This window comes from Corylus avellana, chromosome 4, assembly GCF_965113065.1.
Source record: "Corylus avellana chromosome 4, dhCorAvel1.hap1.2, whole genome shotgun sequence".
NCBI lineage: Eukaryota > Viridiplantae > Streptophyta > Magnoliopsida > Fagales > Betulaceae > Corylus > Corylus avellana.
The window spans coordinates 25,746,676-25,772,151 of NC_142493.1; the positions used below are offsets into that span (position 1 = coordinate 25,746,676).

General features: G+C 38.2%; 1 protein-coding gene and 1 pseudogene across 1 annotated transcript; both read left to right on the plus strand.

Moving 5' to 3' along the window:
* Window positions 1-1,660: 1,660 nt before the first annotated feature.
* On the plus strand, window positions 1,661-4,000 carry RIC5 (ROP-interactive CRIB motif-containing protein 5). Its single transcript, XM_088516140.1, has 4 exons — window positions 1,661-1,718; window positions 2,228-2,331; window positions 2,532-2,616; window positions 3,543-4,000. Exons 1-4 carry the CDS (start codon window positions 1,661-1,663, stop codon window positions 3,998-4,000), a joined length of 705 nt encoding a protein of 234 aa, XP_088372266.1.
* A 9,646-nt stretch (window positions 4,001-13,646) lies between these two features.
* Window positions 13,647-14,606, plus strand: LOC132179745 (metalloendoproteinase 3-MMP pseudogene; annotated as a pseudogene).
* The last annotated feature ends 10,870 nt before the right edge of the window (window positions 14,607-25,476 follow it).

The window sequence follows — 25,476 nt, forward strand, 5'->3', positions numbered from 1 at the left end:
GTTTGGGATAAAAACTATAATGGTTTGGAAAATTTGTAGAAATAACTTGGATACTAGAGATTAGAATAGGTCTCTTCATTAGAGATCTGTCAATCATATGGGATGAGATTGTTGCTAGATGAGTAAAGAAAGGGCATAGGGTTGAAGTCCGTTTTGGTTATAGTTTTATTGGAGTGTTGTAAACTCAAAGTTTACTTTTAAAAATTTTGATCATTAAAAGAAAAAGAAAAAAACAGGACAGACCCGCCAACCCGGCCCTAACATGGTCCCAAGAAGTCTCATATGAACTTTACAAAGCAATGCAATTCTTAGGGTTGCAAAATAAACAGCAGAACCTTCGAGACCCACCCTAGCTCATAGAGTTGGTGAAAAGAGGGGGGAGGCAGTAGCGGTCACCCTCCCCCAACTTCACAACCTACACTGCCGGTGGAGGGGGAAAGGGGGAAGTGGACTTGGGCCTCCCGCCACCCACTCATGCACTAAATTAAAACTGCGCAAAAACTCAAGGATTAACCATATATAAATTTTCCGTTACTTAAATAATTAATATATTTTTATCTTTACTTTTCTCTTCTTAATATGCTCATTAGTTTCCAAAACTACAAGAAAATTCAAATTTTTAAAAATATCTCTTGTAATTGATCAACCCACAAATTAATTAATTTAACCAGTTTCTCAATGGGCTAATTAATTGCCCCACCATAACATGCCTCCACGATTGGTGATGTCTAGCTATGGCTGTTATTGGCTTGTATTTTTGTATTTTTTATTTTATGAAAAAATACTACTCAGTATTTTCAAGTACTGTTCATCTCTTACTATTCATTTTATAAATCTTTGGACTGTACAGGATTTGCTTAGTTTTGATAACCGTATTTTTTAAACCACATGTTTAACGACTTTAATTGGAGTGAAGAAGTAATTAATGCGTAAAGTATTTATTTATCTTTTATGAAAATCTCTCTCTTTTTTTTTTTTTTTTTTTTAATTTTATGGGTCAGTTAATTAATCTATTCCACAGGTGCCATACATTTCATTCCCAACCGTTTTTCCCGCGCTTTCACAAACTGACCGTTGAGAAAGCCGGCCATATTTAGCCTATGGCCAATATGGATTTCTAGCTCTTCCTTTCAGGATGCATACCTGAAAATCCGGCAAGCTGCTGGTTTTAATCTGACTGGCAGTCGGAACGAAAACCGCGTTGTCGACAGTATCGAACAAAACCCATGTTCCTCATTTCCTCATCTCGATTTCCAATACACAATTAACAGTTAAGCAATATCGGTAGCTTGAGAGAGAACTATTTTGCATATTTCCATGGATTTCTTGTTTTAAAAGTTTTTTTGTTTTATGGTTACAATGTTTTGAAGACATGATAGTTTCATGTACAGTTGAGTTATGCAACGATGTGGTCGAAAAATGCTACGTGATTCCAACATAAGCACACCACCCTGGATTGTCAAGCACTTTTGCCAACTTATTATGCTCTGAAGGTGTTGTACGTGCTTTCTCTTTAGGCCCTTTTCTTTTCTTTCTCTTTTCTTGTTATTAAATTTTCTTTGCTGCTTTGCGTTTAGGGTTTAGGAAGCTGTGCTTGAACGAACGCAAACCTGCATTCTGCCTCTGGTGCATATAGCCAATTAGTACTACTTGACCCAAAATGGCGACCAAGGTGAAGGGTATTTTAAAAGGCCTAAGATACATATCACAGATATTTGGTAAGACTTCTTTCCCGGATTTAAGACATCCGTATTCCATCCACCAAAACTGATACGACGTGCATGGTTGATCCCTCCAACCAGGGGATGGAGCCAGAGTTTGGCATGGGTAGCCTGTAGGGGCCGATAAGCAAAATAAAATTAAAATTATATCCTATATATTTTATTTTTTGACCTTTACATTTTTTTTCCTTGTGTTGGGGAGCCATGGCCTACACCGGCAACCCCGAGCTCCGTCACTACCTCCAACCAAAAAATTCATTTCTATCCACCAAATGTTATATATGGAGAATCACGTCATATCAACTTTAGTGGATGAAATACGGATTTCTCAACATAACATGCCATGGTACCACTTGGGATGCTATGTTTTTTTAATTTGTTGACACATTTTCCCATTTTTCCAACAAGCAAGCTTGAGCATTACTTCTCCTCAATGAGTAAGTTGTTTTCCTCGATCTCAATTGAAAAAAATACGAGGTGACAAAAACTGTCGATTATATATGCAGATGATCAGAAAGAACCAGAAATGCAAATTGGATACCCCACGGATGTAAAGCATGTTGCGCACATTGGGTGGGAGGGTCCGTCTGCGAATAATACGCCGACCTGGGTACGTATATATATATATATGCCATTCATTAATCATTTTCCTCTCTTCTCGTAATTGCCTCTTTAATCTCTTGTTATTAACCAAAGCCAATTTGTTGATGTTTCCAAGCTTCATTAACTCCAAGATTAATTGGGTATCAAGCAAATTTTCTGGAGATTATCTTACAAAAAACTACGATTGTGATGATATGGTTTGTGCAGATGAGGGGGTTTAATTCTACTACACCAGAGGTCTCATCCGGGCAGTTAGATTCTTTTGGAGAAGATAATAAATTGTCATCTGAAGGTTTGTTTGCTTCTTCTAAAATCATATTAATTATTTTATTTATCACGTATATAATTTGAAGGCCTATAGGCCTTCAAATTAGATATATATAGATGGTCCTCTATCTGGTTGTTCATGATCACTTGTATTAAAAAGAACAATAAAACTGAATTTTGAAAACATTTTCACATTATTTGGCACCTAACAAGACACTGGAGCCTAATAGGATCCCTTATACCACCAGTGAAATATTTAATTAAAATGTGAGGTAAATTGTGGAGTTAAGGTTTGAACTCAAAATATTTGACTTCAAGAGCCTGTTTAGGATTGTATTAAAGAGTTTTAAAAAAATGCTTTAAGTACTTGAAAAGATATGCCAAGCAAAAATGAGTTCGTCAATAAAAACAACATAAAAGCACTTTTTTGCTCTAAAAGAGCCTAAAACGTGTTTCGGGAGAAATTTAAAAATTAATTAATTTTTTTTTTTGTTTTTGAAATGACAAAAGCTTTATTTTTTAACGCAATTTCAAATAGGTTCTACTATTCTAAAAAACTTAAGCTAATAAAAAAAAGTAAATTTAATCATTTAATTAATAATGTAATGTCAACATTTTTGCTGAGTTGATACGATTACTCATGTTTTGGAACATATCATTTACGTCAACGTGGATATATATAGTGGACTAGTAATGTTATATACTAGACAAGAATTTAGCTTTCATCCACCAAAGTAACTGATGTAGCGTGGTAATACTAACATTTGGTGGGTGTAAATGGGTTTTTTCTTTTTTAATTTATCGAAGAAAACCCCATTACATCGGCTCTATAATGAATGGAAGGCAAATACTTGTCCAGTATATAACATTACTTTAAACACGCAGACATGGGCGCCCGTGCTTGTATAAGAGTAGGTGTTGTATTGTATTAATTATTGGTGCATGGTTTAGTAGATGTAAAACGAAGTGGCGGTGGAATTAAAGAAAGCCTGCTGGAACATATTAAATCAGCAGGAAGTGGGTCACCTGCTAACTCCCCCCGACGGAGCAGTGATGCACCAAAGCACTCCCGGCGCTACCGCTCAACGGATGCATCAACGGATTCCCCATCCCGAGAATCACCGGGCAGCACACGACACTCAAGACGACACCGGAATTCGATTAATGGAAAAGACTTGCAATCACAAGACCTGCCAGCTGTCCCCAAACACTCTCGTCGGAGGAAGTCAAAGGGCTCATCTGGTGGCGGCTCAATAAAGGCGTTGAGGTCAAAAGACCAGAATTCTTTACCCGACATCCACTTCACAGATGTGGAATCCGGTTCCGGTTCCGGATCCGGGCATGGGCTGATGAAGAGCAATGAGAACCAACTTAACTCGGTTTTGGAAAAGGAAGGAGACAAGATATGACGATGATGAGAGTACGTATATACTTCAGGAGGAAGGAAATATTGTGTGAATGATAAAATAAAATAGAGTTGAAAAAACGTGACTTCAATTCACCTTCTTTTTCATTATATTCTTTCTTTCTCTCTCTCCGTTTTTTGCTTCCTTCTCATACTGGTATATATAGCTAGATTTTGGAGTTGGATTGCATGCCAAGAAAACAGAAGGATCGAAAAGAAATGATGAAATGGGATGTGAAGAACATATGTACAGCTAGCAAATTACCTCACAATAGTCTAATTCATGGATGGATGCGCCTTCCAAAGGATCAGCATCTCATCAAGCTGTGGATCAGGAACTCAAACCAGAAAGGACGAGCCTCTATGTTCATGAGCCATCAATGATTATCAGACGCAACAGGTTTAAATAGACTAAGGAACATTAATCCCCATGCAGAAGATACGTACTGTTTCTGAAGCTAGCCTTTTCCAAGAGATAAAAGAAAGCACATGAGCCACTATAGTGTTTTTTTTTTTTTTTATTATTTGTAGTTGACCCTGTTGGCATCACGTCTGAATAAGTTGTAAGGATTAATATACTTTCGTCAAATTTTCTAATTACTAAATATTATAGATCGTTTTACATGGCTGTACATCATGAGTAATGGTCTCCTTAGCTAATGATTAATCATTTGATTAATATTATAGCACTGTCTTTTACAGTGGGCTCAAATTCTCTTTTAGTAAGTGAGAATTAATGTGCGAAATATTTAATTGAAATGAGAGATGAATTGATAGAAATAAGGTTCGATCGAATTTAAGGTACTTTTGATTTTGATTTTGATACCATGCATGATGAGAATAAGAGTGTATGCTGAATCATACTAAATGTATAGAAAGAGCCTATATATACAAGCCAATAATACAAATACACACATACCTAACTAATGTGAGACATACAATACATATAATCTAACAGTAGAAAAGCCAGGCAAAAAGAGTACCATATGGAGGGTGGAAACCTAAGGACACCATAGCTTGCTAGATCACGGTTGTCTTCAAACCTTTTCCCATTGAATAAAATCCTCTGACGAAAAAGGGAAATTCCTCTCCCACGAAGCTTATCCTTAACACCTTTGATGATGTTACATCGTTGTACATCAAGAGTAATTGTCTTCCCACTCCATGTCTTGACAAATATCTGGATCAAGACAGGAAAAATCTCTAATATGCATGGTTTCTTCTTTGACGTCATAAGAAGCCAAGACATCACAATCCTCAAGTTGCTTTCCTGCATAGATCAGTTTCCAATCATTGTTCAGGACACCTGTCAGCTTCTGCAAAATCTTGTTCTTGACATCTCTAATGGTGTTATATCTGTTGAAATAACGATAATGCAGAAATTATAGCAGAAGCAAGAGAAAGAATGAACACAAAGAACTTACGAGTGGTTCGGTGTTAGACACCTACGTCCACCACTCGGAATACCCCTAAGGGCTACATTGTGCTCATTCACTTTTATTTTTCTACAATACAAATGTCTCTATTTATAGGGTAATGTCTAAATACAAGTTTGGTAATCAAATCCCTTTGATTTGATTACAATCCCAATATATGATTACAATCAACTTAGAAATAGATAATATTTCAATATCAGCATAATTATGGAATATATAGAAAATATAATATATTTTCCATATATTCTAACATCCCCCCTCAAACTCAAGGTGTAATATTTTGGAACCTTGAGTTTGAAATCAGAAACAATGATGACGGCGGTGGTGGAGGTGGGGAACGGACCGTAGATGATGACGACTGCCGAAGGAGATAGAGGCTGGCGGGCGGCCAACGACGGTGGCAGGTGGCCAACGACGGTGGCAGGTGGCTGGTGAATGCAGATTCAAAAGGGCTGACAACGGGCTAGGGTTGACAAGGAGCCAAACTTCAAAAGGGGCCGATAACGGGCTATGGCTGACAAGGAGCCAAACTTAAAAAGGAGCCGACAAAGGGCCAGCGCTGACAAAGAGCCAAAAATAAAAAGGGCCGACTACGGGCCAGAGCTGACAATGAGCCAAAAATAAAAAGGGGCCGACTACGGGCCAGGGCTGATAATGAGCCAAAAATAAAAAGGGCCGACTACGGGCCAGGGCCGACTTGGGCCAAAAGTAAAAAGAAAATGAGCCCACTTGAGCAGTTATCAGATCGGCGCACCGAACTTGACCGGCACGTGGTGCGCATGATGTGGTCCACTTGGACTGCTTTTTCTTCCCTTTTTTATTTATTTATTTATTTTCTCACTTGGCCGATACCTTCTCTTTTCTCTCTCTTTCTTTTATTTTCTTTTTCTTTCTTTTTTTTTTTTTCTCACTTGGCCGACACCTTTTTTTTTTTTTTTTTTTTTTTTTCGATATGTTGTGTGAAGCTACAGAGTGGGTGTGGTGAACTTCACTTGGCACGGATCTGGTGCATGCATCTATAGCTGTGAGCCTGAAGTGGAGGAAAGGATCTTTGGTGCAGTTGAATTGACACGGCTCGATGGCTGGCGGGCTCTAATCGAGACGGCCCTGTATGGGCTGAAGAACACTGGTGTACGGCTCTGTATGGGATGAAGAACACCGGTGTTGCCATGGGTGACGGCAGTGGACAAAGATGGAACGGCGTGGTTGGCTGCGGTGGGCTGCCGGAGAGGAAGGTAGGCCAGAATTGGTTCGGGTGAGATGGCGGTCCAAGATGATCTAGTGGATCATAGGGACCGTGGTGTACCAGGTGGCGCTGTACGCGCACATGTCGGACCAAAAAGTCAACGCTGAGAATCTTCCGGCGGCCGGGAGCGTCGCGGTGGTTTCAGCGACAAGCGGATGTTCCAACGGCAGAGTGTCATAGATGGCTCGCACATCGGTGAATGATGCAGTGGCTAGATTTGCCCATAGATGGAACAAGATCGGAGCTGGGGGAACAAGATCGGCAAGCCACTCAACACAGTGACTGGCCAGTGAACGATGATGGTGGGCTGGAGCGTGTTGGGGTAGAAGCGCACGCAAGAGACCCAATCGTTGTGCCCGTCTCGTTCCTGAATGGTGTACTTGCACTCGCCAAGGGCATTCCAAAGCTTAATTGTGCGGTCGCGGGAGGCGGACACGATCTGACGGATGTTGATGGAGAATGCCACGAAGAGGACGTCCTTGGTGTGACCCACAAAACAGCGGGCAGAGACCCCGGCCTGGAGATCCCACAGGCGGAGCTCACCGTCCCAAGGAGCCGGAGAGAGCGAACTGGCCGTCGGATGAGAGGACGACGTTCAGATGGCCGTTGGCAGCAAGTGGCAGTGTGTAGACATGGAAGCAGCCGTGTGTGATGCAAATCTTTTTTTTTTTTTTTTTTTTTTTTCAAAAACAGACAATAAATTGAAGAAAAAATATATAATTCACAGGACCATTAGATCGACTAGCGTAAGCCAATAGCTTTGATACTATGTTGAAATAACGATAATGCGGAAATTATAGCAGAAGCAAGAGAGAGAATGAACACAAAGAACTTACGGGTAATTCGGTGTTAGACACATATGTCCACCACTCGAAATACCCCTAAGGGCTACATTGTGCTCATTCACTTTTATTTTTCTACAATACAAATGTCTCTATTTATAGGGTAATGTCTAAATACAAGTTTGGTAATCAAATTCCCTTGATTTGATTACAATCATAATATATGATTACAATCAACCCATAAATAGATAATATTTCAATATCAGCATAATTATGGAATATATGAAAAATATCATATATTCTGATGTACATCAAGAGTAATGGTCTCCCCACTCCATGCCCTAACAAATATCTGGACCATGGCTGGAAACATCTCTAAGATGGTTTCTTCTTTGATGTCATAAGAAGCCAAGGTCTTGCATGTGATCCTTAAGTTGCTTTCCCTCATAGGTCAAGATGTTCCTAATGCGGTTAAGATGTTCTTGTGGACGGCTTTGAACAATTCACTCCCCACTAGGGTGAATTTATTCTGCAGGGGGTGGTGCAAGATAAGACATGTCTTATATGTGAGAGAGAATAGGAGACTGTAGAGCATATTCACTGGAGCTGTCCTTCGGAAAAAGACGTCTAGCGATGTGGGATCAAAAAACTGCAAAAGAGCAAATGTGTGGGAAAGTCCTTCATTAACTTTTTTGAGGAGCTTACGGACAGATGTGATAGCAATGATCTTGAGCTTTTTGTAGTGGTAGAGCGACACATGTGGCTATTAAGGCATATAAGGCAAGAAGACAAAGCAAGGAAAGGAAACAAAGCAATAAAAGAAAAGACAAGGAGACAAATCAAGAAAAGGAAACAAAGCAACAAAAGGAAACATGACAACAAAAGGAAACATAGCAACGACTATATTATAACGGCTAGTAAATCACTTGTATAAATAAGCCATCAGTGAAATGAAATGTATCAAGGGAAAAATGTAGTCCTTAAGTGTTTCTTCCTCTCTCCTGCCTTACATTTTCAATAATCAATAAACTTCCATATGGTTTCAGAGCAATATAGGCTAACGCCAATATTCGATCCAATGGTCCTGTGAATTTTATTTTTCTTTCCTTTCCATCTTTTGGTTTATTGTCTTTCGTGATAGTCAATACTTTTACAAATCTCATCACCATAGATCTTGCATTGTATTAGACCAAAAAAAAAAAATCACTGATTGCATCTTTTGGCTTTCTGTTATTTGGCATGGTTTTGTTATTCGGCGTGATTTGCCAAATCTGATGGCACCTTTGGTCCACCAAGGCTTGGAAATCCCAAGTGCTGCCAAGATTTCCTTTTATCACCTTCATTGTGCATGAGTGGCCGAAGCAATCTAGAGATGTCCACTATGTGTGTGCAAAAGAAGCAATTGGGTCGTCTATGTTCGTGAGCCACCCATATGCTCCTTGTTTCAGCAACACCATCCGTTTGAAGAACACCCAAACAAGGCATGAGCAAGGAGAGATTGCCGAAAAAGTTTTTCAAAGTGAAAGCAAGGAAGATCTTCAAGAGAGACTACGGCAATAGTGCTTTGATTTTTTAGGTTGTTTTTATATTTTGTTTTGGTGATGCGATGTCATTCTGCGGAGAAAAAATTGAGAAGAAATAAAAAAGAGGAAAGGAAAGAAAGAAAATAAAATAAAAAAACAATTGAAACCGAGAGAAAAAAAATGGGGAAAAAATCTTAGTTGAAAAAAAAAAAAAATTCAAAAGTGGCCAAGTTGCCCATTTTTTGGCCCTTTGTTGGCCTAATCATTATTTGGTCTATTGTTGGTCATTTGTTGACCTAGACCGATTTTTGGCCCGTTGATGGCCTAATATCTTCGGCATTTGTGGTATTGTTCGACCTATTTCAGCCCACAGTTAGCTTTCATTTCTGGCCCATAGTTGGTCCATTTTTCTTTGGCCTTTGGCCCATTTCAGCCCACAGTTGGGCTCTCTTTTGGCCCATAGATGGCCCTCTTTTTATTGTTATTTAAAGCCTCGCCGACCTCTTCCAAAAAAAAAAAAAAAAAATCAAACTCAAGATTTCAAGATATTACACATTGAATTTGAGGGAGGATGTTAGAGCATATGTAAATGCCCTAAAGTTAGGTATTTGATGAATATTAGATTAGCTTAACTTTAGGGATTTGATTATGATTTGATCACCTTAAATTAGGAGATTTGATTAAGATTACATTTATGTGTAATCTCTATAAATAGAGCATTCTGTATTATAAACAAATCAATTCAATAAGAGCGAAATGTAGTCTTAGGGCTTTATATGTGGACGTAGGTCACAATTGTCAAGCAATAGAATTTTTGAAGGCCAAGGTTCAAATATGGGCTATCAGCTAAAATTGCCGAAGTCAAAGTACATTCGAAGGCCACAATTGTCAAGCCCCAAGATTCAAGCATATCAATCAAGAGGTCCAAGATCAACACTCCTATCGGACCGTTCATCTTGAGGGGGAGTATTAAGGCATACAAGGCAAGAAGACAAAGCAAGGAATGAAACAAAGCAACAAAAGGAAAGACAAGGAGACAAAGCAAGAAATGGAAACAAAGCAACAAAAGGAAAGACAAGGAGACAAAGCAAGAAATGGAAACAAAGCAACAAAAGGAAACAAGACAACAAAAGGAAACATAGTAACGGCTATATTATAACGGCTAGTAAATCAATTGTATAAATAAGCCATCAGTGAAATGAAATGTATCAAGTGAAAAATGTAGTCCCTAAGTGTTTCTTCCTCTCTCTTTCCTTACATTTTCAATAATCAATAAACTTCCATACTGGCTATGTAGAAATGTAGTGATTCACGGAGAAACATTCATGGACCCAAACTAGCTTCTACAGGAAGCACGTGAAGCCCGGGAGGATTATCAAAAGGCGAACATGAGGGAGGAAGTGGCACCACGGAATGAAGTTACTAATAATATGGGGAAATGGACCTCGCCTCCAGTGGATTATATTAAGCTAAATTGGGACGTTGCGGTGGACGCGAAGCATGGAAGAATAGGATTGGGCTACATTTCCTGGACGCCAACAGGTGGTTTTCTGGCAGCGTGTAGCATGACGAAGGTGACAAGGGCGGAACTTGCAGTGGCGGAAGCTCTAGCAGTACTTTATGCTATTGTTTTCGGCAGGGAGATGGGGTTCCAGCATGTTATTTTTGAAGGGGACGCCAGACAATCATAAAGGAAATCAATGGAGAGGGACCAATCTAGAATCCGGAAAGAGGGCTTTTGAAAATGTTCAATTTATCTATGTATCGAGAGAAGCCAATACTGTTGCTCATCGGTTAATCAAAATGGCTACCACCCATGTCACATATGCAACTTGGTTGGAGAATGTTCCACCGGACATCTGTGGTATTGTACAAAGGGAAGAATCTATCCCTTCTTTGTGATCTTTACCAGATATGTTACTGTGTTATTGAATAAGAGATATTCATTTTTCAAAAAGAAGAAAATGCTTTCAAAAAAAAAAAAAAAAGATTAGTAGCAAACAGGCTTAACCCTTGTATAATCAAGAAATTTGTTTGTTAGACGGAGTAATGGATTTGGGATTCATACAATCATGGATGCAACTAGATCGATGTTCCCGGCCATATCCAAACATGCACGCTTGCTCAACCTTAATTAACATCCCTAATTTTTATAAAGTTGACAAACATGGTCTTATTCATAGAATCAAAAGCATGTGTGAAGCAGAAGCAACATGTTTATTGAATACCAATCTATCACTTGAGAAATTATTAAGGAGTTTATTGGTTTCATTTAAGTCATTCTCAAGAGAATTTATACTATTATCAATAAGCAAGGCATTAATCTTAGATTTAACAACATTGCAAATATCATATGAGTTTCTCAAATCAGCCACCAAACAACCTTTTTCATGGTTAATCTCTTTAAGCTTTATAAAAACCCTTTTATTCAATCTAGCTAGCTGAGCATAACTTAAATGTGTACATTTTCTTTTTATTAAATTAAGCATTATCATAACGTACTGTTGTGCACTAATTTTGAGCTTAAAATGTTACATAAATGCTGGAAAACATCAATAGTAAAAATTGGTAGAAAATTAGAAGTTTTTTTTTTGGGAAAAATATAAAAAAGCCTCCCAAACTACCAGTTATTTTCATTTTAGCACCATAATGTTCAGAAAGTAATAAAGTAGCCCCCCAACAAAATGACGTCGTTTTGAATTTCCGTCCAAACTGACGGTTTTGACTAACAGAGTGGCCAAAACGCAATAGTTTGATAGTTTGGGAGACTACTTTATCACTTTTGAAACATTAGGGGGGTAAATCGAAAACGGCTGGTAGTTTAGGGGGCTTTTCTATATATATATATATTTTTTTTTAAGAAACAAGAAACTAGAAGAATAAAAAATAAAATAAAATAAGAAACTTTTCACAAGAAGACAAAGCAAATTGCAAAGAAGAAGAAAAGCAAGAAGAATGAGAAGGTTTTGTTATGAATAGAAATTTCCATCTTTGAAACAATGGAATTCTAGTCAAGAGAAGATGTTCTTGAGCAGTGTAGTGCGGGGAGAATGGTGTGTTTTGTAGATGGTGAAGACGGCAATGACGCAGAATTCAAGGGGGGACAAATCCGACGGAACTTTCCCAAACAAACCCAAGTCTTTCTTTAAAGATCGAGTTGAAGCTTGACTGAAGAAAATTATAAGCGTGAATCAAGCATGAATTAAAAGGCAGCAAAACCTCACTCAAAGTTAAATAATAAAATTTATTCTTTCAACCATCTTTTATCCATCTTCATATAAATAACAGATGAATATCTACCACTAAATTTGCAAAAAAATATGATTAAAAAATGGTTGAAAGATAATTGTGTAACATATATACCTCGAAATTAAAAATTAAAAAAAAAAAAATCTATTATCTTAAGAATTACGATTAAATACTTTTTTGTTCCTTTGGTTTAACAACTTTATTTTTTGACCCCTCGTTTCATTTTATATCATTGATAGTACCTCTATAATGGATAAAAACATAGATGGTACCCAATTAGAAATAATTTTTTTAGAAATAAAATAAAATGATTAAAAATATTAAAAAATTAAATTTTAAAAAAAAAATTAGAAAAGGGGTGGCCCCAACCACCTCTTTTGGGTAAAAAGGGGGTGGCTTGCCACCTCCATTTCTCCTTTAGGAGTGGCCGGCCATCCCTAGCTGATTTGAGGGTGGCCGAACCACCCTTAAGGGCCCTTGGGGTGGCCGAAACCACCACCCAAGGCTATTGAGGGTGGTTTAGCCACCCTCGTTTGACCTAGAGTGATTTCGGCCACCCCAGATCAGTCGGTCTATGGTGGCCAAACCACCCCCAAGAGCTAATCCTAATTTTTTTTTTTAATTGGCCTTTTGAGGTTGCCGAACTTCCTTGGAGTGTGGTTCGGCCACCTAGGCCAAATGGGGGTGGTCAAAATCACCCCCAAGGCTGAAACCACCCCCTAATTGCTATATTAATCCAAGTAATTACATATTTGTATCAATTGGAATAGAATAAGACAAGTCAAGCGATATGTATAAAAGACAAAACAAGAACAAAAATTAAAAGAGAGTTCCCAAGGAATAGTTCAATCAACTTGTGAATCACGCATCATAAAGCGGAGGTCACTAGTTTGAATTCCTTTCGCCCTTCCTTTGTGTGAACATGTAAAAAAAAAAAAAAAAAAAAAAAAAAAAAAAAAAAAAGATGAGACCCATGCATGGCTTGGAAAAAAGGAGACTTTTCAACTCAAAAACGTGGGGCCCACATACAAAGAAAGGAGACTCAATAGGTTTTTGGTGCGTTGAGGCTATCAAAAAGTATATATGAACACAAGTATTTCGAAGATGAACAAAAATACCCTCTAACTAATTATTTGACCAAAGTGTGAAAAATACGTACCATAATTAATTACGTCAATAATATTATAAAATGCGTGGAATGGAGTCCAATCCAAGACCCAATTGCCGTCCAGGACTTCTTCCTCTACTCGATCTTTCTTCTTCACTTTAGCGTGCTAATATTTCTTCTTAATTTACTCGCGTCAACGCTAATACTTGGTCTAAATATTGCGCCACTTCCAGGAAAACTATCGTCAGCGACTCACCACTATAAAAAGCCACGAGGCTAAGAGGATTTTGCAACACCCATCCAACCATGGCTTCTTTCAAAGCTTTTTCTCTCTTCTCATTGGCTCTCCTCCTCCTCCTCCTCCTCCTTCCTCTCCTTTCAGCTCATGCAACTAATTCACCAAATTCGCATGACAAAAAATCTTCACCCTTCGAGTTTCTCAAACACCTTCAGGGGTGTCACAAGGGTAATAAGACCAAAGGCATCCACCACCTCAAAAAATACCTGGAGCAATTTGGTTATCTAAGCTATAGCCATTCCAAAAACCACACCCATGCCAACGACGACGATTTCGACGAGCTCTTGGAATCGGCCGTCAAAACATACCAACTCAATTACCATCTCAATGCCAGTGGCACTTTGGATGACAAAACAGTATCAACCATGATGAGGCCCCGCTGCGGCGTGGCAGACATAATCAACGGTACAAATTGGATGCGTCCGGGGAAGAAGAGGCATCACAAGAGCCATGGCTCATTGCATACCGTCTCTCACTATAGGTTCTTCCAGGGACAACCAAAGTGGCCGCCCTCCAACTCCAGGTATCACCTCACCTACGGATTTATGGATGGCACACCAAGTGAAGCCATGAACCCCGTCTCACAAGCCTTCCTTACATGGGCCTCAAACACGCACTTCACCTTCTCACAGGCTCAAGGCGTCTCAAACGCGGATATCAAAATTGGTTTTAGTCGTGGGGATCACGGAGACGGGCACCCTTTTGATGGAGCTGGTGGCACCCTGGCTCATGCTTTTGCACCGACTGATGGGAGATTCCATTATGATGGAGACGAGAGATGGAGTGTGGGTGCAGAACCAGATGCAATTGACTACGAGACAGTTGCCTTGCATGAAATCGGGCACCTTCTTGGACTGGATCATAGCGAAATTGAGGGAGCTATCATGTATGCCTACATCCCTCAAGGAGAGACCAAGGGTCTGCATGCCGACGATATTCAAGGAATTAAAGCCTTATACAACGTTTGAAGGACTTGGAATTCGGAATTATCCAGCTCGATTACATTTTAGCCATCCATGTCACCCATTTGCGGATGGATTACGGATTCTTTTGCTGCATGCTCCTAGCAATTAATACTCGGTAATAATATTTTAGAATAAAGTGTTCCCGCCATTTTAATTATAAAATAAAGTATTTGGCATTTTCGCAGAGAGAGAGAGAGAGAGAGAGAGAGAGATGGATAGAGCGATTTGCCTTAATAAAATTTTTTTGCTTTTGCTTCAATGTATTTTTTCTTCATGTTGTAACAATGACGTGTGCCTGTTTCTATTGTAACTAGCTTATAACCCACACAATGCGCGGAATTTTTCATTACAATTTAATTATAAAATTTAAAAATATTATAATAGTACTTTTCATAAGTATTATGAAATTTACTTTTCATAATTGTAAGAGGAAAACTTGAATTTTGCTTAATCAAAACACTATATATCATTAATATTATTAGTATTATACCTATTATATTTCATACAAATTATAAAACCCATATAATTATTTTTTGAATAAATCAGTAGACTTTCGTTCATAAATTTCATGGACAGAGCAATTGCTCTTCCAAAACAATATCACTGATACAAGGAGGAGTCTCCTCAATCCATAACGTATCTATGACTTGTTTAATAGCCACTTGGGCTAAAACATGGGCTGCTCAATTCGCTTCCCGACTGACATGTTGTATTTGCCAATTGGGAAAAGATTCTAGAGTCACTAAGACATCATCCAAGAGCTGCCCATAATTACTCACATCCTGTCCTCGCGAATGAATAGCATCAATGACCCGTTTGGCGTCTCCCTCAAGGATAATATTTTGGAGTCCTTGGTCCCGACAGTAACTCACCCCATAGCAGGCCGCCATCGCCTCAGCTACAGTTGGTTCGACCAGTCCTAGTTTGTACATACTCTTTGCTACTTCAACCTTGCCCTCTGAATCACAAATGATAATGCCAAAACCCAATCCTCCCGTCTCTGTTTTGAGAGCAGCATCCACGTTTAGTTTCCACCAGCACGCATTAGGCTTCCCCCATTTTATTTTTCAGTTAACGCTGTCCTTTAGGGTTCTTCCGTCAAGAATAGCAGTCTGTTGGAATTCTTCTACAATTCTAGAAGCTTCTCTTGCTAGTACGTCCGGATGGAGGAAAGAACCCTCATGAAGCCAAGCATTTCATGGGAAAAAAACCTCAGCTAGTTCTCTAAAATTCGATCCATGGGAAATGCTTTTTTGGAACACTCAAGCACACACCCCCCACACATCCTGCACTGATGGACAACCCCATAAAATGTGGAAAGGAGTTTCTGCTTCCATACTACATATAGGGCATAGATAATCAGGGACTACTTTCCTCCTCAAAAGGTTCTCCTTTGTAGGAAGTAGATCTTGGCACATTCTCTATAAGAAAGATTTTCCCGCATTCGCTATGGGCAATCTCCATATCCCATTCCAGAGTGCACTATCTCCCGACCATAATGAGCTTTCTTGCTGCTTATTTTCCTCCATCTCTTTCACTGATAAGCACTACTTACTGAAAAAAATTCCATTACGAGTCCCACGCCATACTTGTATATCTGGCTGATTGGTGAGACTAATAGGTATGGATTTTATAACTTTGCACTCCTCCTTATTAAATATAGATTCAATCAAAGGTATGTTCCATCCGCGAATGTCTTGATCAATTATCTCCCAAACCTTAGCTTCAACTCCAAGGATTTTTGGAGGTGACTGGACAAGGTAAGTGCTCGGGGTAGGGAGCCATTTATCCTCCCAGATTCTCACCTTTTCCTCGTTGCCAATTCTTCAACTCAATCCATCCTGGATAATCTCCTTGGCGCCTTATATACTTCTCCAAGCAAAAGATGGTTTTGACCCCTTATTTGCTTCCAAGATAGTACTTCTTGGGTAATACTTTGCTTGCATAATTCTGGCTATCGAGCTGTCTTGATTCTTCCAAAGTCTCCACACTTGTTTCGCCAATAAAGCTCTATTGAAGAAATAGAGATCACGAAACCCCATCCCTCCCCGAGCTTTGGCCACACCCAATCTCTTCCAACTCATCCAATGAATGCGTTTGTCATTTTTTTGATTGCCCCACCAAATGTTTGCATCAATGAGTTGATCTCATTGCACAAACCTTTTGGTAACAAAAACACACTCATGCTAGAGGTGGGTATAGCCTGGATCATTGCTTTAAGTAAGATTTTTTTTATATATATATATTTTTATTATGCTTGGGAAAGCAATTTCAGCTTCCAATCCTGCAACCTTTTCCATACTCTCATTTTTATATCCTGAAAAGCAGTCATTCTTGATTTTCCAATCGATGCCGGTAGCCCCAAATAAGTGTCAAAATGCTGCAAGGATGGAATTCTGGAGACTTCAATAAGTTTTTGTTTGGTCGGTTCTTGGGTATTCCTGCTGAAGAAAATTGCAGTCTTATCTTTGTTTAGTCTCTACCCCGACGCTTTCTCATATATACCTAGCAATTTAAAAAGGCGGTTCCAATGTTGCATGTCCGCCTTGCAAAATAATAGTCTATCATCTGCAAAGAATAGGTGGTTGATGCGCAGTCCCCTCTTTGAAGTGGGTACTCCTTGTATATACCTTGTATTTTCAGCCCTTTGTAAGAGAGAGCTGAGGGCTTCAGCACATAGTAGGAATAGGTAGGGCAATATCAGATCCCCCTGTCGCAACCCACGAGTAGGGTAGATATGTCCCACTGGATTCCCATTCACAAGAATTGAATAATTCACCGTACGTACACATAGCATAATGAGACCTATCCATCTTTCGGTGAACCCCATCCGCCTCATCACTGCTTCCAAAAAGTGTCATTCCACCATGTCATATTCTTTACTCATGTCAAGCTTTATGGCCATATAACCATCATTTCCCCACATACGAGTGTGCATCGTGTGTAACATCTCGTATGCCTCAAGTATATTGTCTGAAATCAAACGCCCCGGGATGAAGGCACTTTGATTTGGAGAAATCAATCCTGGAAGGATCCTTTTCAACCTGTTTGCCATGACCTTCAAAACAATTTTATAGAAGACATTACAAAGACTAATGGGCCGGAATTCCGTCACCCTAACAGGATTTGTAGTCTTTGGAATAAGTGCAATATAAGTGTAATTAAGTTCATGATCAATTGTACTCGAATTTAGAATTTCAAGAACAGTTGAGCATACCTCATCTCCCACCGTCTCCCAATGTTCTTGGAAAAAACCCGCCGAATAGCCATCTAGACCCGGTGCTTTGTGGGGGGACATTTGTTTCAAAGCTGCCCTTATTTCCTCCCTTGTGAATTGTTGCAGCAACTGGTCATTCATCCCATTAGTCACCCGACACTTCAGGCCCCCTCCAACGTAAAGAGCTTTTGAAGATAATACACAAAGGCCTTCTCAATGCTCTCATGATTCTCCCAACACTGCCCTTGTTCATCTTCAATACTATAAATTATATTTTTTCGATGCCTTTGATTCGCACTTGCGTGGAAAATTTTTGTATTTCGATCTCTCTACTTAAACCATGTCTCTTTGGATCTTTGCTTCCATTTTATTTCCTCCTTCTCCAACATTATATTTAGTTCCTTTTGGAGTTCCCCAATTTTCTTCCGCTCCGATTCCCCATTCACCCCTTATAGATTTTCTAGCATTTTTGACTTCTTCTCTATTTCTCTGTCAACTTCACCTACATCCTTCCTCTGCCACTTAAGAAGTTTGTGAGAGCAAAAATTAAATTTGCTTTGCAAATCACGCCATTTGTCACCGTGGTGGTACTTCTTCCTCCATATTTGTTTTATCACTTCCTTGCACCCCTTCTCTTTGGCCCAATGCAATTCATATCTAAATTTTTTGCTTTTCCTTCCATGACTCTCATCCTTCAATTTTATAATTATTGGAGCATGATCGGAATTAATTGTAGCCTCCGTATAGATGCCCACTCCCGGAAATAACTCACACCATTCCGTATTCGCTACAACCCTATCCAAACGTTCTTAGATGGCATCATTCCCATCTGGCTTGTTATTCTATGTAAAATTCAGCCTTCTCGAACCCAAATCAAACAGAGCACACGTGGACAATGTAGTTCTGAAAGCTTCCATCTGACTCTGAATCTGTGCATTGCCTCCCCTTTTTTCCGACCTGTCAAGGATTTCATTGAAGTCCCCTACACACCCAAGGCAGAGGCTCCAAGCCCGCAAGATGGCGTAGTAAACTCCAAGCTTCATGTCGTTTGTGAGCTTTCGGGCTTCCATAGAAGCCCGTGAATTTCCAATTATCTCTACCTCTCAAAGAGGACACCGTGGCATTTATGTGTCTTCGACTAAAATTTTTAATTTCTAAATCTACCTCTTCTCTCCAAAGCAATGCTAAGCCCCCACTGCGTCCCACACTATCCACCACAAACATATTTCGGAAGCCCAGCTTTATTCGAATTCTCTCCATTTTTTGTTGTCGAAGTTTGGTTTCTATAAGAAAAACCAAATGGGCTGGCTTAACTTTGCCTAAACGACAAAGTTCTGTAATTGTTTGAAGGTTCTCAATCCGTCGGCAGTTCCAACTAAGGATGATCATTGCAATCAGTGGGGCTGATTCTCAATGCCCGCCATCCCCGATCCATTTTTGCTACCCGTCCTTACTGCCCCATTCTCTAAAAACCCCCAGTTTTCTCCCTCTCTTCTCATTCTGAAACTCCTCCTCCTCCACAAGACTTTTGGATTGCCTCTTACGGGTCTGAATTGGACTTGCATCCATTTGCGGCATGTTGTTCCCTTCCTGAGCCTTCCTCTTCCACATGGTTACACTATTTATCTCAGTACTATCCATACGTGCTTTACTTGGTTTATTAGCAGCCAAATATTCCACGTCAACATCATTCTTCTTCCCATCTACGTGCCCTCCCCCCCCCCCCCCACTGTGTTTTCCCCTGCATGTGTCGATTCTCCACGTGGATATTGCCCTAATGCCCCCCATTCAATAGCATCTCCAACTGCCATTTGCTGATTTTATTTCCCTCATTAATTCCCTTTTTTTTTTCTTTTTTTTTTTTTTCGTTACAATCTCGTTATGGAAGGATTTTAGAGGGCTGGCCTGATTTTTCTCCAAAGATACCTTTCCTGGTGTGTTCTCCTCACGCCTCCACTCCTTCATGGTAACGTCAACCCCAGCTGGAGCATTAATAGGTGAATCAAAATTTGCATGATTCTATTGCTGTTTTGACACTTCCATGCAATCTCCAGAATCAACGCCCTCTCCTTCCTTTCCCTAGTTGCTTCCAATTTGGAAATTTCTTGGTCTTCTCCGCGCATATCCCTGACTCCCGCCTGTTGCTCCCTCCTTATTTACTGTCTTTACATTATTATACGCCCTATTAGGAAAATTATTCGTTGCAACACTTGAATGGGCAGTAGAATACCCGGACTTACCCTCCTGGTTCCGCCCAAAATCTTTCCTGAATTGTCGTTTGTTACTTTCCGAAGATTCTTCCGTCGCGACCGGAAATCTGCTGCCCCCCACGGCGGCTCCGCCTCCTGGGAATTGCCGTCGTCGCCATACCATCCTCTGCGCATTAGAGGTCTTCGTTTAGGAGAGCCAGCCCGCAGCCATGGCCCGTACTCATCCTCTTTTCCCCTACCGTGTTTCCACCATAGCTCCTTATTTACACATCCTCCTACTCCATTACAGATAACCCCACACGTAAAACAGAATTTCGAGATTTTTTCATACCGAAAATCAATCCAGAGTGGTCTGTATTTCAGTTTTATTATCCGTCCTTTTGGTAGCGGTTTGAATACATTTACTTGAACCTTGACTCGAAAGAATTGCCCCATCCAACTCCATCTTCATCAGTATCCACGTCTTCCACCACTCCCACAGTTGTACCTAGTTTCAAACCCATCTCCCTCCCCATACACGACATGGGGAGATGATACATTCTAACCCAGAACGCTGCTGTATCAAAGTTCATCTTGTCTGGTGGTGTAATTCCATCGTATTCAGCAACCACAAAAAGTTTCCCTTCAAAAATCCACGGCCTGCCCTCCATCACTCTAATTTTGTCCCACTCGTGTTTGAACTCCAAGAGAAACGAGTTTTCCCCCAAAACTTTGAAAGACAACGATCCAGTAGGTTTCCATCCTCGAATCAACTTTGACCGAATGGAATCCTTTCCAACAAACCGCTTCGAGATCAGCTTTCCCACAAGACATTGGTTCCCTTTTATAGAGATCCCTTCCACGTCCTCTTCTACCACTACAAGTCCATCCTGCTCCTCCTCTGTCAATGTGTTTCCCCATAGTGTTGTTAGGTCCTCCTCCATATTTCTTTCCACCACCCCTCCTTCTCCTTCTAAAACTCATAGATACCCCAGTCATGAAAAAATCTCTGCCTTTCCGCCCACAAACGCTTAACAGAGCTCGTGTTGAAAGAAAGTTGCTTCTCCTCTAGGTTTCCCAGAAAGCCCTAGAGAGAAAAAAGTAATAATAATAAAAAATTATGAGCCTTAAAAAAAGTACATAGCAAAATAATAAAAAATCTTTCAGTCAACAATGCAATCAAATAATCATCCCACATTATATTCAATCTTAGTTATCTCTTAGGTGTTTCGAAGTTCATTTTTTGTATAATAATCAAATAAAATTTTGCCCTCTTTTGCTTTCAAAAGCATAAAAAGTACTCAAAAAAAAAAAAAAAAAAAAAAACATAAAAAGTACTTTTTAAAAAAAGTCTAAAAATTCGGGTAAATCATACAAATAAACAAAAAATCTCATAGGCGAAGAGGCCTCGGGCAAATATCACATAAGAAGCATGTTATATCGAACAATTAACGATTTTACAAACTAATGGACACTAAGCAAAAATATGCCCCAAAATGACTGTTGTGATTTTACACTTATAATAATCAAATTGCCTTCTTTTGCTTTCAAAAGCATAAAAAGTACTCAAAAAAAAAAAAAAAAAAAAAAAGTACTTAAAAAAAAATATCTGGAAATCCGGGTAAATCATACAAATGAACTAAAAATCTCATAGGCGAATAGGCATCGAGCAAATATCAAATAAAAGCATGTTATATCAAAGAATTAACGATTTTATAAACTAATGGACACTAAGGAAAAATATGCCCCAAGATGATCTTTGTGATTTTACACTTTGGTTTGGACATCGAATATATAATTGCTCGTAAGATGCTAATTTTATATATATAGTTTTTTTATTAATAAAGATTATTTTTGCTAATGAAATCAAAAATAAATACCTAATCATTATGTTGAGTAAAAATCCGACAATCTATACAATTAATAATTAATATACAATTATATATTTAAAAAACTAAAAATAATGCAATGAAATTTTTCATTAATAATCTTTATGCCTATTAAAAAACCGGTTTTTTTTATTATTTTTGATTAATAATGCAATGAAAATTTGTTCTATTTTGTTTCTACATCCTATCATTTAGTTCATCTAATTCAACTATAACATATAATATTATGTTATATACATATTAAAGTGATTAAACATAATAATACATAATAATTTAATTTGTATTATTTGTTTCCTTATTTGATTTTGACATTAATAATACTTAATTTATTGAATAATTTATATATGGAAAAATCTTAAAACCATTAATTACGCTAATTTAATGACCAATTTTTTAAGTAAAAATCGGTTCACACTTAAAAAATCGGTTCACAAATTATCCCTTAAAAAACCGGTTTACCATTAAAATAAAAAGGGTTCATGCCACAGTTTGGAGGAAATATCATTCAGCCCATATAAAATAGTGTCAAGTGTCTATAAACATCTAAACATTAAATTTAGTCTAAGTTAGTAAACTGTTATTAATGAGATTAAGAATTTAATGTACGTACATTTTAAATGTTTATAGAGGCACTATTTTATATGGGTTAGAGGATATTTCTTACTAGCTGGTTTGGAGGAAATTTATGTCCATTAATGCAATTTTGAAAGAAATTAAGTTTAGTTTTACTAAATTCTCCTTTTGGTCAAATTTCCAAGTGCCGTGTGACATTTGAAGGGAAGATTTTTGCAAAACTAAGGGCTAGCCGCTTATAGGGAAATTTTGAGATAGATTTAAATGAAATTTAATGCAAAGTTTTAATTTTGAAATTTTGACTTAACTTATTTTCTTAAAGGAAATTTCCTTTTCCCTTTTGGGTTTGTCTTGAAATTTAAAAAATTCAACAGTGAGATAGAGTACTTCACGCAACTAGGAGAAATAGAATTTCAAAAAAAAAAAAAAAATGAAATTTTATTTGAAAGAAGGTTTAAGACTTAAATTAATGCGATTTTGAAAGAAATTTAGAGTAATTTTTCGAAATTTTATTTTTGGTCAAATTTCCAAGTGCCGTGTGACATTTGGAGGGAAGACTATTGCAAAACTAAGGGCTAGCCGCCTAATTAAATTTAGGGGTGTACAACCAATTGCATGCAGTTATTCCTTTTTACTAGGCTGGTTAACGGTCAACGGTTAACTCCAATTAGCGGTAATTTGAATATTGAAGGTTAGTTATTAAGTCAAATTTCCAAGTGTCGTGTGACATTTGAAGGGAAGACTTTTGCAAACTAAGGACCAGCCGTATAATTTAGGGGTGTACAACAAGGAATTTCTTCTATCCATACGCTATTCATGACTTGATTTACCCCAACCTTTGCTAGCCCATGTACAGAAAAATTAGTTTTCCTTTTGATATGATTGATCTGGCAACTATGAAGGGACTATAATCAATAACCACAATCGGCTTAGGCGATTATGCGGTATCCAGTTGCAGTTATTTGTGGTTATATATAAGTAATGATATAAGGAGGATTATAGTCATCCCAAATATGATATGGCATTTAAAATCACAATTCAATTTGAGATGATCATTATTGAATTTTAATCTATTAGTAGGAGGACTCTAGTCCTTCGTATATCATTACTCGTTATATAGTTATTCAGTTATGCGATTAGTGGTTAATAACTGCTTGGCTTGTACATCCCTACCCCTAATAGGGGAATTTTGAGAGAGACTTGAGTGAAATTTAATGCAAAGTTTGAATTTTGAAAATTTAACTTAAATTTGTTTCATTAAAGGAAATTTCCTTTCCCTTTTGGTTTTGTCTTGAGATTAAAAAACTCAAAGATCATGCACTAGGAGAAATAGAATTTATTAAAAAAAAAAATCAAATCTCTTTAGGATAATTAAGGAAAGATTGATTGTAAAATATTTAATTAAAATTTAAAATTTTATTTGAAAGAATGAAATCTTAGTTTATTAGGTTGATTTGGTCAATCATATTCCCATATTTGCATTTGCTAAGATGGTTTATAATATTAAGATTCCAATTTAATATCAATACTACATTAACTCGTCCTCAAGCTCAATCGGCTGAGGACCATGCCTCATGAAACGGAGGTCACTAGTTCTAATCATCTTCCCCCCTTTCCCTCACCTTGTACGGACATGTCAAAAAACTTATTTGTTAGTCACATAATAGCTCCATCGCCAATGTCATTCGCAGACCCTTCAATCCCTATAATTCTATCTCCGAGATATATATTAAAGGAGTAGCTCAATTAGCTAGAGACCACGGTTAATGAAGCCGATTTCACTTGATTAAATCACACTCCTCTCTTTCCCTCCCCTTGTACGCACATGCCCAAAAAAAAATCCATCTCCGAGAGCTTACCAGTTTCTTCATTAGAGACCAAATCCTCAACAAATGGCAGGCGACTTGAGGAAAGCTTTTCAGAACCAACCCCATTGGCCATTAGTACTAAAAAACAAGACGAGGTCTGGTTTTCTGAACCAAATTAAACCCCATTAGTACTCAATTGTCAAAGGTGGTTATGGAGTGTCTAATTACTAATTGAGGCCAAGAGCCACAGTTCTTAATGAGATCAAACTTCATTGTGCTCGTTTCTTTATCAATCTCAGTTACTAATTATGACACCGGGGAAGGGCTTCGGGATGGCCGAAAAACAAATTCAGTTTATATATATATATATATATATATATATATCTTACGTATTTTAGCAATTTCAATACAATTCCAATGAAAGTATATGTGTTGTCACCGAACTAGGAAATACGAATAACAATTCCATTTCATCTCTTTCAATTTGGGGTGGCAGTGGGTCTAGCCTCGACGGTGGTGGTGGTTATTTCTCATGCAGTAGTGGTTTTTTTATGAGCTTGGCTGAAGAGAGGTGAGATATAATAAAAGGTTAATATTGATGTTCATGCACTTTTACAATTTTTATGATTATATTTTCTTGTTTCAAGCTAAGTACTTGTCAATCTCTCAATGGATGGCATAAAATGTTTGGTTTGTACCAAGACCTTATAAAAGTTGTTCCCCTTAAAGATTCTTAAAATATTGATGTTCATACACTTTTACAATTTTATGAACACTTCCATTTTCTAGAATATTTCATACATACTAAAATATCGAAAGTATGAATACAATTATCTCGATCGAACATAACCAAAACTACCCCGGCTAAAGAATAATTTGTCCAAAGTGTGGAAATTAACTTTACTGTCTTTTATTTATTTATTATTATTATTATTTTATTTTTGAAGTACATATATAGAACAAAACAACAAGAAAGCAATCGGCTTAAAAGAGAGAGGGTCCTCCCTACTAACATTGGGGAGAAGCAGTAGGAATGCAGCCTAAAAAAAGTTTAGATGTGGCGCAATGTGCTATAGTATGACTTCCCAAAGTTAGATGTGGCCCAGCCAAAATTTGTACTTCTATTGACTTCTCAACACTCCAATGGCTATGCACCTACATACTCACAAAAGAAAATAACCACTATAAAAAGCCACG